The sequence below is a fragment of the Plectropomus leopardus genome, chromosome 12, assembly GCF_008729295.1.
Source record: "Plectropomus leopardus isolate mb chromosome 12, YSFRI_Pleo_2.0, whole genome shotgun sequence".
Classification (NCBI taxonomy): domain Eukaryota; kingdom Metazoa; phylum Chordata; class Actinopteri; order Perciformes; family Serranidae; genus Plectropomus; species Plectropomus leopardus.
The window spans coordinates 9,161,537-9,176,486 of record NC_056474.1 but is presented as its reverse complement, the minus strand read 5'-3'; the positions used below and the strand labels follow the sequence as shown (position 1 = coordinate 9,176,486).

The 14,950-nt window shown below is 38.9% G+C and overlaps 1 protein-coding gene across 1 annotated transcript in view; it reads right to left on the bottom strand.

Annotated features, from left to right (window-relative positions):
* egfra (epidermal growth factor receptor a (erythroblastic leukemia viral (v-erb-b) oncogene homolog, avian)) overlaps window positions 1-14,950 on the bottom strand; it is a 54,793-nt gene that overhangs the window by 2,265 nt on the left and 37,578 nt on the right. The window contains exons 17-27 of the mRNA XM_042497209.1: window positions 14,669-14,813; window positions 14,321-14,443; window positions 12,250-12,348; window positions 10,183-10,368; window positions 9,321-9,476; window positions 7,940-8,015; window positions 6,599-6,745; window positions 5,490-5,587; window positions 5,209-5,376; window positions 2,014-2,061; window positions 1,818-1,911 (exon numbers count right to left, since the gene is read on the bottom strand). Of these exons, the coding sequence (XP_042353143.1) occupies window positions 1,818-1,911; window positions 2,014-2,061; window positions 5,209-5,376; window positions 5,490-5,587; window positions 6,599-6,745; window positions 7,940-8,015; window positions 9,321-9,476; window positions 10,183-10,368; window positions 12,250-12,348; window positions 14,321-14,443; window positions 14,669-14,813 (1,340 nt within the window). The remainder of the gene's footprint in view (window positions 1-1,817; window positions 1,912-2,013; window positions 2,062-5,208; window positions 5,377-5,489; window positions 5,588-6,598; window positions 6,746-7,939; window positions 8,016-9,320; window positions 9,477-10,182; window positions 10,369-12,249; window positions 12,349-14,320; window positions 14,444-14,668; window positions 14,814-14,950) is intronic.

Below are 14,950 nucleotides of genomic sequence, written 5' to 3'. Positions count from 1 at the left end.
GGTTACTGACGGGTTTATTAACTGAGTTGAACCATTTCTGTGTCGTGTGTCCAGCAGCGGGATGTTAACAAATGAGCCTCCCCGCAGCTCACCACGAACTTAGCCGTTTCCTGCAGCACAGAGCAGGTGAATTTCAATATATTCCATAATGAGGACACTAATCATTTCAGATGCATAACTAAATATAACACACTAAGAGTTTTTTTTTTACTTTATAAACTACACACAACTGCTGACAAGAGTCAAAGGCACACCGGGCTCTCTCTCACATAACACTGAAGCTCCGTGGCCCACAGTGTCAATGCTCCGGAGCCCAGAAAATGGTTTTAAGGACAACCCTAATGTTTACGGAGCTTAAATAGAAACCATTACATTACTGCACTGCTGATCATTTTTAAACACGTAAATTTGCAGATTGATTTTGAACCATCTAGACAGCCACCATTTGGAGTTAAAGGGCCGCTAATTTTCCACATAACACTCACTTTACTAAAAGAAAATTTGCCAATTTTCAACCGTCACTGTGTCGTCAAAGTATGAGCAGTGTGTTCAGATGAACGGGGTTTGGCCTCCCCCACCCATCTGTTGGCAAAAGTCTGTCTGGTGATGCATAATGCGTCATCTATGATGTGATTCGCGTCACTCACAGACCTCTCTTGGCAAATGAGTGGGGAAGTCCATGGAGCTCGTGGTACGGGGGGGAACCCAAACGCTGTTCAGCTGATGACCAGCGTTCTCCACCTTCTTTAACATTATTTTCAAGACATTTACGAGATCTTTCCAGGCCAAATTCCCCCAAGCTCAAGGACCCAATATGGTATAGTTTAAGACTCAGATCAAGGTTAATTAAACTTAAAACAATTGAATTTTTATAATGAGAACTAGCAGACATTACAGAAGCTAAGAGTTAACAAATGGGACACAGGGGACTTTTTTTATAGTCTAAAAACTAACATTATATTAAAGAAAAACCAGGTGTGTAATTTTAAGGGTGTGACAGTTGGAATGGTGTTAGGTTATCGTAAATTACATTTTAAAATCTTGAGCTCTATTGGGTCTAATGGAATTAAATCTTTTTATTTTAATAATCTCCCCAAACTGTAAAAATAGATATAAACGGTCTATTTTTGTATACTTTGTCAAGCATTAACATGAAACAAACCCTTTTACTCCTCACTTTACACATTTTGCTTTACTACACCATCTTTTTTTTAAATGTATTTATTTTGTTCAAGTTTCTTGAACAATGTGATGAACTGTACCAATAAACCATGAAATAGGCTATTACCTAAAGTAAAAGTAATTTTATTACTTTTTTTATTAATAGGTGACTTTGTTGAATTTCTGCATAACAACTTTGTATTTAAAAGCCTTTAAGCAGTAGTTTTATAATAAATACATATTTTGACGGTCATATTCCTTTGAGATGTGGGGCAGATATAAGGGTACTACTTTCCATTCACTTTTTTGACTTTTTGCTGGATTTTGCTGTACAAAATATTTGTTACAACAATCCATTTCATAAAGGGGATATCAAAATTACAGAAAAAACACGAATGTGTGCCTGTACTAACTGTCCCTCTCCTCTCTGAAATCAAACATTTGCCTCTGCTCTAAATGTACTATAAAACCTGCGAGACTACACCAAATGAAAAATGGTTAATGTGTTCTGAAAATGTGTTAGTGGTGGAATAGCAGCAGTGGAATATGCTTCTTGTCCACTAGATGCCCCCCTTACTTACTGAATCAAAGGGAGCGCTCTACTGAGATTCACTTAAATTACATAAAAAACGGTGCCATTGACATTGGATACTTGCCTGGAGACGGCAGGAAGGCCTCGTCTAAAAGTTTGTCTGTGGGGTCAGGGATATACCGGAGCACCATGCTTCCATCTCTGCTCGGGAATCCATTCTGCAACAAAGGACAGAGGTTTTTAGGGCACATAATACAAATAATTCAATTCAGTTAAATCATGTTCTTTAGGTGCAGTTTAAAGGATTGATTTTCTCTTACCAATAAGCCAGTTCTGCTGTGGCATGTCCCAATGCTACTGTTGAGGCTCTGCAAAATAAATAATATCAAGATGAGAGAATGCAGAGCAGGAATTTGTGTTTTATCACTGCCTAACACATTTAAATATATCTCTCTTATCCATAAAGCTGATAGTAAGTGAAAAAAAGGCTTTAAATCTAACTAAACAGATGTTTTGCACAGCACAATGACACTCTGCTGTGCTCAATTCTAGATTGAAACTAATTGTTGGTTTTTATTTTGGTAGCACTTTATTCTGACTTCCTTCTTTTATTTATAGATTTTTTGAAGTGTGTGTTTCTTTTAGTCACTGTGATTTATTTTAAAGCCTCTTCGGGGACAATGAGTTCCCTTTGAATAGTGTGTGTGTTTTATGGTAGCCGAGGAACCATAGCTGTCATCTCTGTACAAGCTGATGAGGATCGAAACAAACGTCCACGGAACAGATTCATACTCATTCAGGCAATGTGACAAGCTTTGTTGTGTCTGTCATATTCTCGAGTCAAAGGACTGCGAACGGTGTTAAAACCATGGAAACCAAGCGAATAAAGAGAACAGATTGACAGCTGTGGCAATGCAATTACTTTCAACAAGAAAAGGAAATTAAACACGCTGAAGGAGCAACCATCTGTGAAAAAGTATATACGTATATATACTCGACCCATAATTGGCCATGCCCCAACAGTGATATCACAAAAGCAGGCTTATGCTGAGCTTTTATTGGACAAAGATTTGAAAAAGTTGCCTGCAAAGGTAATCACACTTTAAAGCTTGTATGGGCTAACCAGGCTGTCAGTGGTCGGCACCGTTCCCAGGTACAAGAGCCAGACCTACGCATGGCCCCCGCTGAACCTGAGGTAGAAGAGTTCTCCTCGCTTAGTTCTCATCAATCAAAGGGCACCTGGGAGGAAACGTGGGGGAGGGGATGATGACCAGAACGAGTGGGTAGTGGTCAGGAAGCGAAGAAATAGTCCCACTGGTGACAGTTAAACCAAATGAGGGCAAGTGGCGTTCACAAGGTTCAGGCCAGGTACGACTGGCCACTTAGATTCAAGTCAAGGACAATCAGTTAACCTTTTCGTTGTTGGATCACCTGGATGCAGTTTAACCCTCACCGTTCTTCCTCTGCTGCTTCATGTGAGCGCTAATTGCTTTCAACAAGCTGAAAAATGACTCTGCGTTTATTTCCATTCTGAGTCACGAGGTAATGAGTTATGCAGAAATTCTATTTCCCTAAACGCAGCTAAAATAGCACAATTAAATTTTCAAACACATGGCTGCATGTTGGTAAAACGTGCACTGCCGGTGCATGTGGTGCAGTTTCTTAATCAATTAATGCTGCTGCTTCTGGGAAATTTCATACAGCAGCTGGTATTCCTCTTTCAGTGTTTGGATAGAGAAGGTCAGTGTGAGTGAGTCTGCCTTGTGCGTCTGTAATAGAAGGTATCTGTGTCTCATTACATCTCCACATTTACCTTTTTTTTTTCGGGTGAATCTATATTGGCAGAAAGTTCATCATATAAAATATTCTGACAATAGTCTGGCTCTGGATCTCACATTTGTGTGAAACCTGTAATATGATTAGAAGTAAATGTGGTGGACCAGGTCAACAGCTGCTAGAGTGTAAATGCAACAAGCTGTAATCACAGTATTTTCCAATGTAGTGCTACAGCCGGGCCTTTTGTTGATATAGGAGTACTGTCACACATATAGTGCACTGATTCTTAATCTAGGGTCCAAGACACCCATTACAGGTATAAGAAAACTCAAAAAATATACATACAATAAGCCTATATCTCAGCATTCCATTCATTTCCTTAAAGAAAACTAAATATAATATAATTTCTTGAGTTTAGATTATTATTCAAGATATAAACAAACAATGAATTAATTGTTAGTTAAACAATTCACTGTTAAACGCAGTGCATTTAGAGCAGTGCTGTTCTAGATTGGTAGTTCTCAACCTTTCTTGTCTCAAGGAACCCTAAATTAATACACATTAGGTCACATACTCCCATTTAATGAGATTTCTCTACAGGGACCTCTATCTGAAAATATTTTGGTTGTTCATTTTGATTTTGAACAGAACTCTGTAGTTGTCAGCTTCATTTAAGGAGTTAACTGTGCAGAAAGTGAACTATAAAATCGGAATAGTCCCTCTTATGACCCGTATTCACTAATGTAATGAATTATACCGTGAAAATGAACTATTACCCATTTTTAAGGGGATGGCCAGAGATCCCCTCAGGCTGAGAAACACTGTCTCTGACAGAATCTTTCAATTGAGCTCTCTGACTTTTAATGACAGCACATTATTAGTCCAGTTAGTGAAATCTGTAATGCTACAGTAGTTTGACGGTACTACAAAATTTCTTGTGATGTACAATCAAGATACGTTTTCAGTAAAACTACGCTGCCCTGTGGAAGTTCAACATTTAGAAGCAGAAGCCAGTCTTCATCCTGAGTGACTCAGAGGCCAGTTGTGTTAAAGGGGAACTATGCCCATTTTCAGAATTCATACATGATATCCTATGGTCTAACATGAAAACCTCTCTCCCAAATCCAAAGGCTGATGTGCTAAAACTCAAATTTGTGATGTCTGGAGCTGCTCCATAGGCATCAACTGGTGAAAGATGCTTTGAATCACAGCGAGAGCACCCAGGGGAATGTTCTGAGTACTTGTATATGGGTACAGTTTCAGAATCAGGCTCCCATTCACTGTCTATGAAGTAGCTCCAGGTGTTTTATCCCATGACATCATAAGTTTGGGACTTATTCTGGTTTCTGGCTTTGAGAGAAAGAAGCTCATCTTCCCAAACACTGATCGAGTATTTCTAGGCCATGGAATTGGAAATCTTATGCCCAAATAAGTTGCTTTAAACTCTCCAGAAAACTGGACCAGTGGTTTGGTAGCAGCGGCTTTTTAAAGGTGGAAATGTTGTCTTCAAAGTATAGCATTCCTTTTCTATTTTAAATGCTTGACCACAAAGCAGAAATAATTATCCCCTTTTTTCTGAAATATCAGCATTGAATAAATCACATTTATGGTTGTTTATTTTATTGCGAGGATGCATCTGTTTCTCCTCTTTTGCCATAATCTGAGCCGCTGTACCACAAAAGTTACCTGAAAATCAGATCCCAAACTTTTTTTTTTTTTAATATGGTGCAGCAGCTTACCGTGGAGTGAAGCAGAGGGGTGTGAGAGGTGCTCGGGCTGCTGAAGAAGCCATGTTGTGGCACCAGGTACTCATCCGCATCCACAGCGTCCACCATGTCCTCCCCGCTGATCAGGCTACGGTACAATTTAGTGTCTGTGGGACTTGGTAGGTGCATGCGGTCATCGCCCTGAGATAGAAATGGAATGTACCTAGTAAGTTTGGTGTCTTCAATAGATTAGTACAATTTATGGATAAATAAACTGAAAATTTATGATTGTAAGATCTGAGGTTAAATTATACCTGAATGACCAGATATCGAGGAGGATCCCGAGCCATTTTTGTAAACTCAGCTATGAGCTCCCGGAAACGAGGTCGGCTATCTGCATCAATCATCCAACCTGCGCAGACACATCAGCAGAAATCATCATGAGGCGAGACAAGATGATTAAAGGAATACTTCACCCACAAAATGACTAATTGTATATAAATTACTCACCCAGTGTGACATTAATTTCATGAAGGAAAATTTGTTTTTCTCGCCTGAATAGTGAACATTAGGCGAAGAATCCAAAAACAAGGAAATCGCTTGATGAATTGAAGGAAATTGGGGACCACATTAAACAACAGCAAAACTATCCAAAACATCAGTTTACAAACTCTCACAGAACTTGTGTAACACATGCATACTCACTAAGACCTTGCAATTTAAAACACTTCGGCATACGAGTAGCATGTCAGGGCAGGTAGGTGCATTTAAATTCACCTCGAGCATATTGCGTATGAGACTGCTGTGTTTTTGTTTTGACAAAAGGCATATGTTTGCATGCACTGCCTCCATTTAATTGAGTTATTGTGAGACTTTTCTAAATCTAAACTAAGACTTAAAAACACTAAAGCCTCACAATAACACAAAATAACTGATCAAGGCAGCGGTGAGGAAGAGGTAAGTGAGGAAAAGTTACAGTTTTTGTCAGGAGAGTTTGCCTTTGAAGAGAACATAGATAACTTTCCCTTTAAATTCAGTTCCCCGTCAGAAAGGGCTGTCTCGTTTCATGAGCATGGCTGTAGATAAATGAGACTTGGATGATACCGCACAAGTTGTGTAAGAATTTATAAACAGATATTTTGATATAGTTCTGCTACTGTTGAAGGCGGACCCCTTTTACTGCAGTTCATCAACAATTTTCTCTGTTTTTGGATTCTTTGCTCAGCATGGAGGCATGCGAGAAGAATTATTTTTTCTTCACAAATTCAATTTAACAGGGTGGATAACTGATATACAAATCGCCATTTTGTGGGTGAAGTATAATTTTAAACGTAAACATTAGCCGCAGCAGCAGATTAAAAAGAAAAATAATGTAAATGCACTACGAAAAGGCAGAAGATTTCCACTATCCCACCAAGCTTACATTTCACCATGATCATGTAGACATCGATGGTACAGATTGGAGGTTGAGGCAGTCTCTCCCCTTTCTCCAGGACCCCGGCTATTTCACTGGCTGGAATCCCATCGTACGGTTTGGTCCCAAATGTCATCAGCTCCCAAACTGTTACGCCTACAGACAGAAAGACAGTTGGTATATGTCAGTCTGTTGAGCTGTCATTCACATTGTTTCGCTACCAATAAAAGGGAGGCAATGAGAGTGACAGGATGTGAGCTTCGCAAATATCACACAGTATCAAAATAGCTATGTTGACAAATTGGCTCTGCCTGCAGGAGTGGGAGTTTGCAGGATGCATCTCTGTGTTGGAGGAACTGAAGAAAGGAAAAGGAGGAAAGGAAGCCCGTCACTTCTGCCAGGGTCTGCTGATGCTTTTGCCATATTGAGCGGAAGGCATGATCAAAACCCTCGGGAAAAGAAGATTTGGAAGCTGGCCCACACATAAAGCTGTGCTGTGTTTGTGTGTGTGTAGGCATCTGTGCATATGTGTACTCCTTGTGCTGGAGAAACTGTTTGTGTGGGTTGTGGCAACAATCTACTCTGACGTGATGTTGTCCATCCGAGACTGCTGGTGTGTAGGTGTGCTCTACCTGAGTCCTAACAATCACAGATGCTTCCAAGATGATCTCCCTTCTCATTTTGTGTTTTAAAATGTTGACAGGTCCAAAAACAACATCCTATCTGAAGCTTGAAAATGTCTTTCCTCTCTTTGCCTCACTCGCTGTTAAAACACTTTATTTGGCAATGAATAAATATTTCTCCAGTGAGACTGTCATCAAAACTCAAGAGTACAGAACCCCAGCTGTTTTACATATCTGAAGTTACACAAGGACTCAAGCTCCAGGATTTGTGCTTTGCAGCCCAGTCGCTTGAATAAAATGTTGGCATTGTGCATTTCTGTATGGATAAGTTTCATTTGAACGTTTCAAACGTATGGTGTAGTTCAAATTACATGAATATGAGCTGAATTTCTCATCAGGGGATGGAGGGGATGGTGCACAGAGCAGCAGATCATTGTTTGCAACCAACAAAAGCAGATATTTTTCAATGATAGCGCGGGACATGTTGAACTGTGTCTGTGGCATCAGGCCAGGTATTCTAAGCCAAAGCATTATGTTTTCCCTATCCTAACCTGTGTTTTTTGTGCCTAATTGTATAATTTTAACATATCTGATACATAGTAAACATACTCCCATAACATTTCTGTGGTTTGCAGAAACATGAGATGCCAAGCAATTATTCTGGTAATTGGGTTGTGCCTCGCTGGGTTCAAGAGCATGTATAAACAAAATAAAGGGCAACACTTACCGTAACTCCACACGTCACTCTGGTGTGTGTATGTTCTGTTTAGAATAGATTCAAGAGCCATCCATTTTATTGGTACCTGTGAAGCAAAAAGAAGTCATATAATAATACAGATACAGATATTGCAGGACCTTCCAAAAATGCCATATACCTGTAAGTATACACTACACAAAAAAAATGAAAAAAAAAAAAAAAATCATCATTGTGATGCTAATTTAAGTAAATCTGGACAATAAGCTTGACTGGAACACTAACACAGATGATATATCCCTATAGTCTCTTTAATGACTGCAGCACTGTGCCCCATCATATGATTTTGCTGGCAAGATTTTACATGCCTGTGTTTGCTGAGGGTGTTTTTTTAAAAAGACAGATGAAGAGAAGGTTAATTAGCTCAATGAGGCAGCAGCCTCAACTGTACACATACCAATGGACTCTCAACAGCAATGACTGTATCAGTCTGTTAAAAGAGTAATAACTTAACGTGTAACTTGATGTCGTCATGACAAATTTGGCACTTTCTTAAATTAAAATCCGTTACTGTCTTTGTCCAATTCAAAACAAATGCAAATGTACTGTCATCTAGTGGTACAGAATTGCAATAGTCAATAACAGAAATCTTTTTATTGCAGAAATTTTTTTAGCAAAGGTATGAATTTTCAAAGAACTTCGGTGAGGACAGGCAACAAAATCTCTGGACACCTGGATGCCTTTTTCCATTAAATTGGAGAGATGGCGGACATCTCTATGGCCGAGCTCCAACACTCAGCAACTCACATCAAAACAACATAGACTGATAAATAGCACTACAGGTAAGAGGAACGATGTGCAATTTTGATTTTAGAGTGTACTGTGGCTTTAAGCAAAAGAAAACAAATGTTTCAAATGATCATACTATGGGACAACTATTACATTAAGGGTCAAAAATGAGTCGCCCTGCAAGTAAACACAAGCGCTACACATTCATCTGTTAGAAAAAAAGTGCTTTCAATTGCACTAAGAAACACTGATAAGAGAAAGGACTTATCTGATATGTCATTTCTCTTCTCTCTGACAGAACTATTTATACTCATTACATAAGATACAATCTAGAGCAAAGCTACAAATGCAAAAATACCAACTTTCCTGACATGGAGCAAATTCACTCATCTACAGGAAGTCATCCATCTAATAAGCAGCCAGTTTGTAATGGGCTATAAATGCACAAATGAGGCTGCTCTTTAGCCTATCTGTGTGCAACAACAACTGATGACTGTAAAACTAAATAATTAATTTATGTTATAGGGTAGAAAAATTCTCTTTTAAACTTGTTTTATCTTTTTGAAATATTCATGACAGACACACTCTCCCTGCTGTCTAGAAACAACTTTAATCATCAACCAACCTTCCCACCATCTGCATGGTACTCTTTCTCATCTGCGTTGAGGAGTTTAGCCAGACCAAAGTCGGTGATCTTGACATGCTGAGGTGTCTTCACCAGGACGTTTCTCGCTGCCAAGTCACGGTGTACTAAGTGGCGCTCCTCCAGGTAGTTCATACCCTTTTGTCAAACAAATGATGAAGAAGAAGTTATTACGTAAGTGCGGTGCTCTTTTTTCACAAGCTGTCAGTTATGACTGGATTCTCCGGTTTCAGAACATGGAAATTCTGCTTGATCAGACATGATCAAAGATCTAAAACTGCTTTCATGATAGACTTGTCATCATCACCTATTTCCAAGAGTCAGTACAAGACATGGTGAGGCTGTCATTAGCTTCTGTGCTGCTCAAATGTGGAACAAACTGCCAGAAGACTTGAGACAATAAAATGCTGCAGGAAAGAGTCCTAAAACGTGAAAACGAGTCACGATTTTTGCACTTCCTGTTACCTTGTCTCGTAGTAGATGGGTTTTTCTTTTAAAACAAACTTTTTAGTTTGTTTTTTTGGTTTTATTCTGCATGCTTTTGGTTGCCTTTGGTTATTACTTATGCTATATAAACGAGTTTGCCTCGCATATTAAGTTATTTCAAATAACTAAAGTTGTTAGCAATGAAAAGCAGCACATACTGTACTTTCTAGCAGTTGCAAAACAAAATTTTATCGTAGGCTCTGTATAACTCAAAAAATAACCACACAGAGACTTGAAATAAACATCATCGTTATTGCAGGCAAACAACATTGAAATCTTAATCCAGCCCCATACAAGTTACACCTATTGAGCAGACACTACCATGTAACTTGACGCCTTTACAACGTTTCTTTCTTACCTTGGCTATCTGCACACACCAGTTGAGCAGGTACTGGGAGCCGATATTGTCCTTGTTCTCTTTGACATAGTCCAGCAGGCAGCCGTACGGCATCAGCTGGGTGACGAGCTGCACTGTGGACGTCAGGCAGATGCCGAGCAGACGACACACATGGGGGTGTTCCACACTGGCCATCACGTAAGCCTCCTGTGGTGCGCATGAATAAATATTGTCATTCAATGTTTAATATAATTTGGGAACAATCAGGTCACACAAACAACAAAACAAACACCTTATCTAGTGCAGAGGTTAAAAAGAAGGTCATTTACATTGATGGAATAAAGGTGCAGTTAATTAATTTGCAGAACGTTATAATGTCACGGTGAAGTTGACCTATAAACTTTTGGCTGTAAAATGTGACGTTATAACTTCATAATTTTATCCTATTAGACATTTGAGTGTAATTTTGTCACAATTACATATGAATTGGTTAAGTTATGGCCAAAACCATGTTTTGTGAGTTCACAGTGACCTTGACCTTTGATTTTCAAAAACTAAGCTAATCAGTTTATTTTTTAAAGTGAACTTTTGTGCCAAATTTGAAGACACTCCCTCAAGGCCCTCTTGAGATATTATGTCTTAGAGAATGAGACTGACTCACGGTCACACTGACCTAGTCCTTTGACCAACAAAATCTCATCAGTTCATTGATGAGTCCAAGAAATACCCTAAAGGTCTTTCTGAGATATTGCTGTTACACAAACAAGACAGACAAGTTCACAGGGACCTTGTTTTTGACCTACAACCAACTAAATCTAATCAAGTTCACTGTTAGGTCCAAGTGAACATTTCCTCGTGGCAAATTACTTCATGGCCTATCTTGAGATATCGCATTTACAAGAATGGGACATAAAACCCCAAAACATAATGCCTCCGGCCACAGCTGTCCCAGGTGCTGAGGCATAAAAAATGATTGAGAAAAACATCTTACAGCACATTTTATCTTCCACTGAACAAATATTGGTATATGAGTCCATATTTACCCTGGAAACTGATAGCTCAAGAAACATGACATTTGGGGAAACATACAGTGTTGAGGGATAAGTTTCTTAGCAGCAGTCATACCCAGCCAAGCATATTTTATGTGGCTCAGCTGAGAGTGGAAACTCTCAGTTGTCATAACAGAAAAGCGACTTAAAAAAAAAAAACATGGGGATAATCCGCACTTGCCACTTACACCAGGCTTCCTACGTGGAGACACGTTCAAACAGCACTTCAAACTGAGTTTTATTTAGTAGATTTCCTGCCGTGAGTACATTAATTGCATCCCACACGACTATACAGTATCAAAATTGTCCAGTAAATAACCACATTATTGTTTGGAGCCCTGTAATTTTGACAGTCTGATGAGGGCAAGGCTTCAAAGTGCATTTGAAAACAAGGTTCTACCCTCAGGTTACAAAGTTCAGAGGATGTGCATGTCCACCACAACTTCCAGATGTACAATGACTGAGCAACACAACCACAAAATCACAGGACCTAAGATGCACATTTAGCCGTTAGCATAATGTATTTTGAACAGGCTGCTTTTACAGTGTGGCTACAGAACTGCATTCCTTTCCACAACACCTCAGCCTTGAGTTACAAACCAACGCCCACACATAGCCCTCCAATGAATTAATCCCATTTCCTATAGCCCCGTAAGAGGGTCAACCATGTAGAAACATGACACATTCTCCATTACAAGGAAAAGAAGTAGTCATTAGTTTCAAATCAGGTTGCGTGTGCTATAAATTACAGGATACATTACGTTAAATTGACGTCTGGGAAGCAATAATTGTCACTCACTTTGTGCAACACATTGAGGCACTTCTGAGCCATTTTAATCCAGTCAAAATATTGTGATAATTGCTCAAACAATGTGTCTAGAGTTTTTAACTTTTATATGTCATGTCTCACCAGTAGCATACACTTTACTTTAGTAGTCTGGGAAATAACATTTCAAATGAAAGGCTTTTTTTAGTTCTGACTCAGTGTTACAGTAAGCTTGGAGTCAAAAAAATGTACCACATGAATCAGTAAACCTACGTCCAAGATCTCTTTGTTTGCTTTTGGTGATGTAGCCTCCCTCAAAACCTTGATGGCAACTGGTATCTTCACATCCTCTCCCTCTGGAACCCACAGGCCCTGTAAGGACACAAGTTTGTTATTTTTTATGCTCTATTTATACCTGGGTCATTGAGTGAACACAAGTGCATACATGTACAGAACTATTACAGGTGCAGACGTGTTTGTATTGCATGAATGCAACACCACCTGCAAACACTTTGTACAACCAATATATTTATTAAGAACCTTAGTCCCCTCTAAATTTACTCACCTACTCAAGTACTCTGCTTGAGTACATTTTTGAGGCACTTGTACTTCCATTAATGCTATGCTAAATACTATACATTGTGCTCCACTTCATATAGTTGAACTCTTACATACTAGAGATGTGGCCAATTATTATATATGATCCATTATCACAGATTAAACCACTTAAATCAATAATCTCCACTTTAACTACCTCAGTTATTAAAATGCTGGGGTGCCCAGTGGCTCAGTGGATAGAGCGAGTACCCCATGTATAGGGGCTGTGTCCTCACCTATCACCACTTACGGCTAAAAGCCAAAAAAAATCTAAAAAAAAAACAATAAAATAAATATATATATATATATATATATATATATATATATATATAAATGCTGCTTACATCTTTATGCATCAGTAATAATCGTAACCAAAAAATAAAATTTATCTATTACGAGGTCCTAATGACTACTATGACTTTTGTACCAATATTTAATAGTATACTCTGCAAATAATATTTTTGTACTTCTACTTCAACAAAATTATGACCGCAACACTTTTACTATAGCAGTGTTTTTAGTATTTTGACTAACTATAGATGACTACACCTCATTTTCCCCTAAAATCACCCATAACTTAAATAGTTTTTCCCACAAATGATCATTTGTATAAAAATGACCCACCTCCACACTATGTTGAATTCATCAAGAAAACTTTGTTTTTCTCACATGCCTCAGCTGTGAACAAAAAATACAAAACTCATAGGGGTTCGTGTGTCACAGCAGCAAAACTACATAAAAACATCTATTTACAAACTCTCACACAACTCCTGCAGTATAATGTCTCATGTATCCAGTCATATGTTCAATACTTTCAACACAGGCCTTTGCAACAGAGAACGAAGCGAGAAGTCAAACTTTCCTGTGCTCTCTTCAAAGACAGACTCCACTGACAAAAACATCAATTTTACTTCACTCAACTAAACTAAATTAAACATGGATTACACTGCATGAGTTGTGTGAGAGTTTGTAAACAGATGTTTTGATTGAGTTTTGCCTTTGTTTAACGTGGACACGCATGACTTCAATAAATCAAGAATTTCCTCAGTTTTTGGATTTTCCATTCCCTGTGGAGGCACGAGACGAGAAAAACATTTTCTTCCCCAAAAAAAACCTGGTTTAAGTAATTAATATACAAATGATTATTTGGGGGTTGAAGTAGTCCTAAAAACCTAATTCTACCCATAAGTCTGTTACCAAGTCTTACCCCTCAAATAGCCCTTTAAACCGCCTACAAAAATGTCCTTATTTTCAAGATGTTTACTTGAAACTGGTTCTCACAAAGATATATATATTTTTTAAAAAACACATGTGTAATTGTTTTTGCACTAAGTAAGAACTTTGTGGTGACTTCCATCCTCTCTCTTTACTCTAACATTTACCTAAAAGCAACCCTAAAACACACGGCTAACTCTGTAGAGACCTTTTGTCTCCATATGATAAATAAGTCCCCACAGTCCTCTAAACACATATCCCCACAATAAGATTTATACAAGTATATATAAACAGATGCACACAGCACTGAAAGAGAGAGTGGAATCACTCATGCATGATCTGGCAGTTAAAAATGTGTCTTTTAATTGAAAAATTGACAGCAGATGTACATGAGCGGAATCACTGACGGATGTTGGTTATGTAAACTTGGCACACACAGTAATTCTTAACTCCAGCTTCAATAAAGCTCAACGCCAGGGAGGAATTTTGACAGCAAGGTGTTGTGAGACAAAAACCTGTAGCATGTTATTACCTTGTAAACTGTACCAAAAGCTCCTGATCCAAGCACTTTGATTTTCTTAAATTCAGGTTCCTTCAGGATCCGCAGCAGAGCCTGGTTTGGAGCCTCTCCACTTGGGGTCAGAGGTTCAACCAACTGGAAAAAAAGGGACTTAATATCTTGCAAATCACACAAAAAAAATCAGTACTGTAAACATAACAACACTGATGCCTGCACGATTCCTTTCAAGCGATAGAAGACAAGGCAAAATTTCTATTACTGCTTATAACAGGCTCGAATCTCTGTAAATTATCCCCCAATATCTCAAAAACAAGTCCTGTCAACTTCTTGAAGTATGCTGCCTCAGTAGCCTCATCGTACCTCTCTCTCTTGGAGAAGTCTACGCATGGTTCTCTTCCTCTTGATGTGGCGTCGGCGGAGCAACACAAACACAGACAGGCCGGCGATGAGAACAGCCAGCAGCCCCCCAACTACACCAGCTGCAATCATGGAAAGGCCAGAGGAGCTGAAAGACAGGTGGGAGCTCATTTAAGAATGCAGATGGAAAACAGAGCACATTTACAAATCCAGTAAACAAGGAGGGATGAGATTAAAGTGTCGAACTTGGGTGAAGTCAGTGTATACTTCAGCATCAGGGGTCGG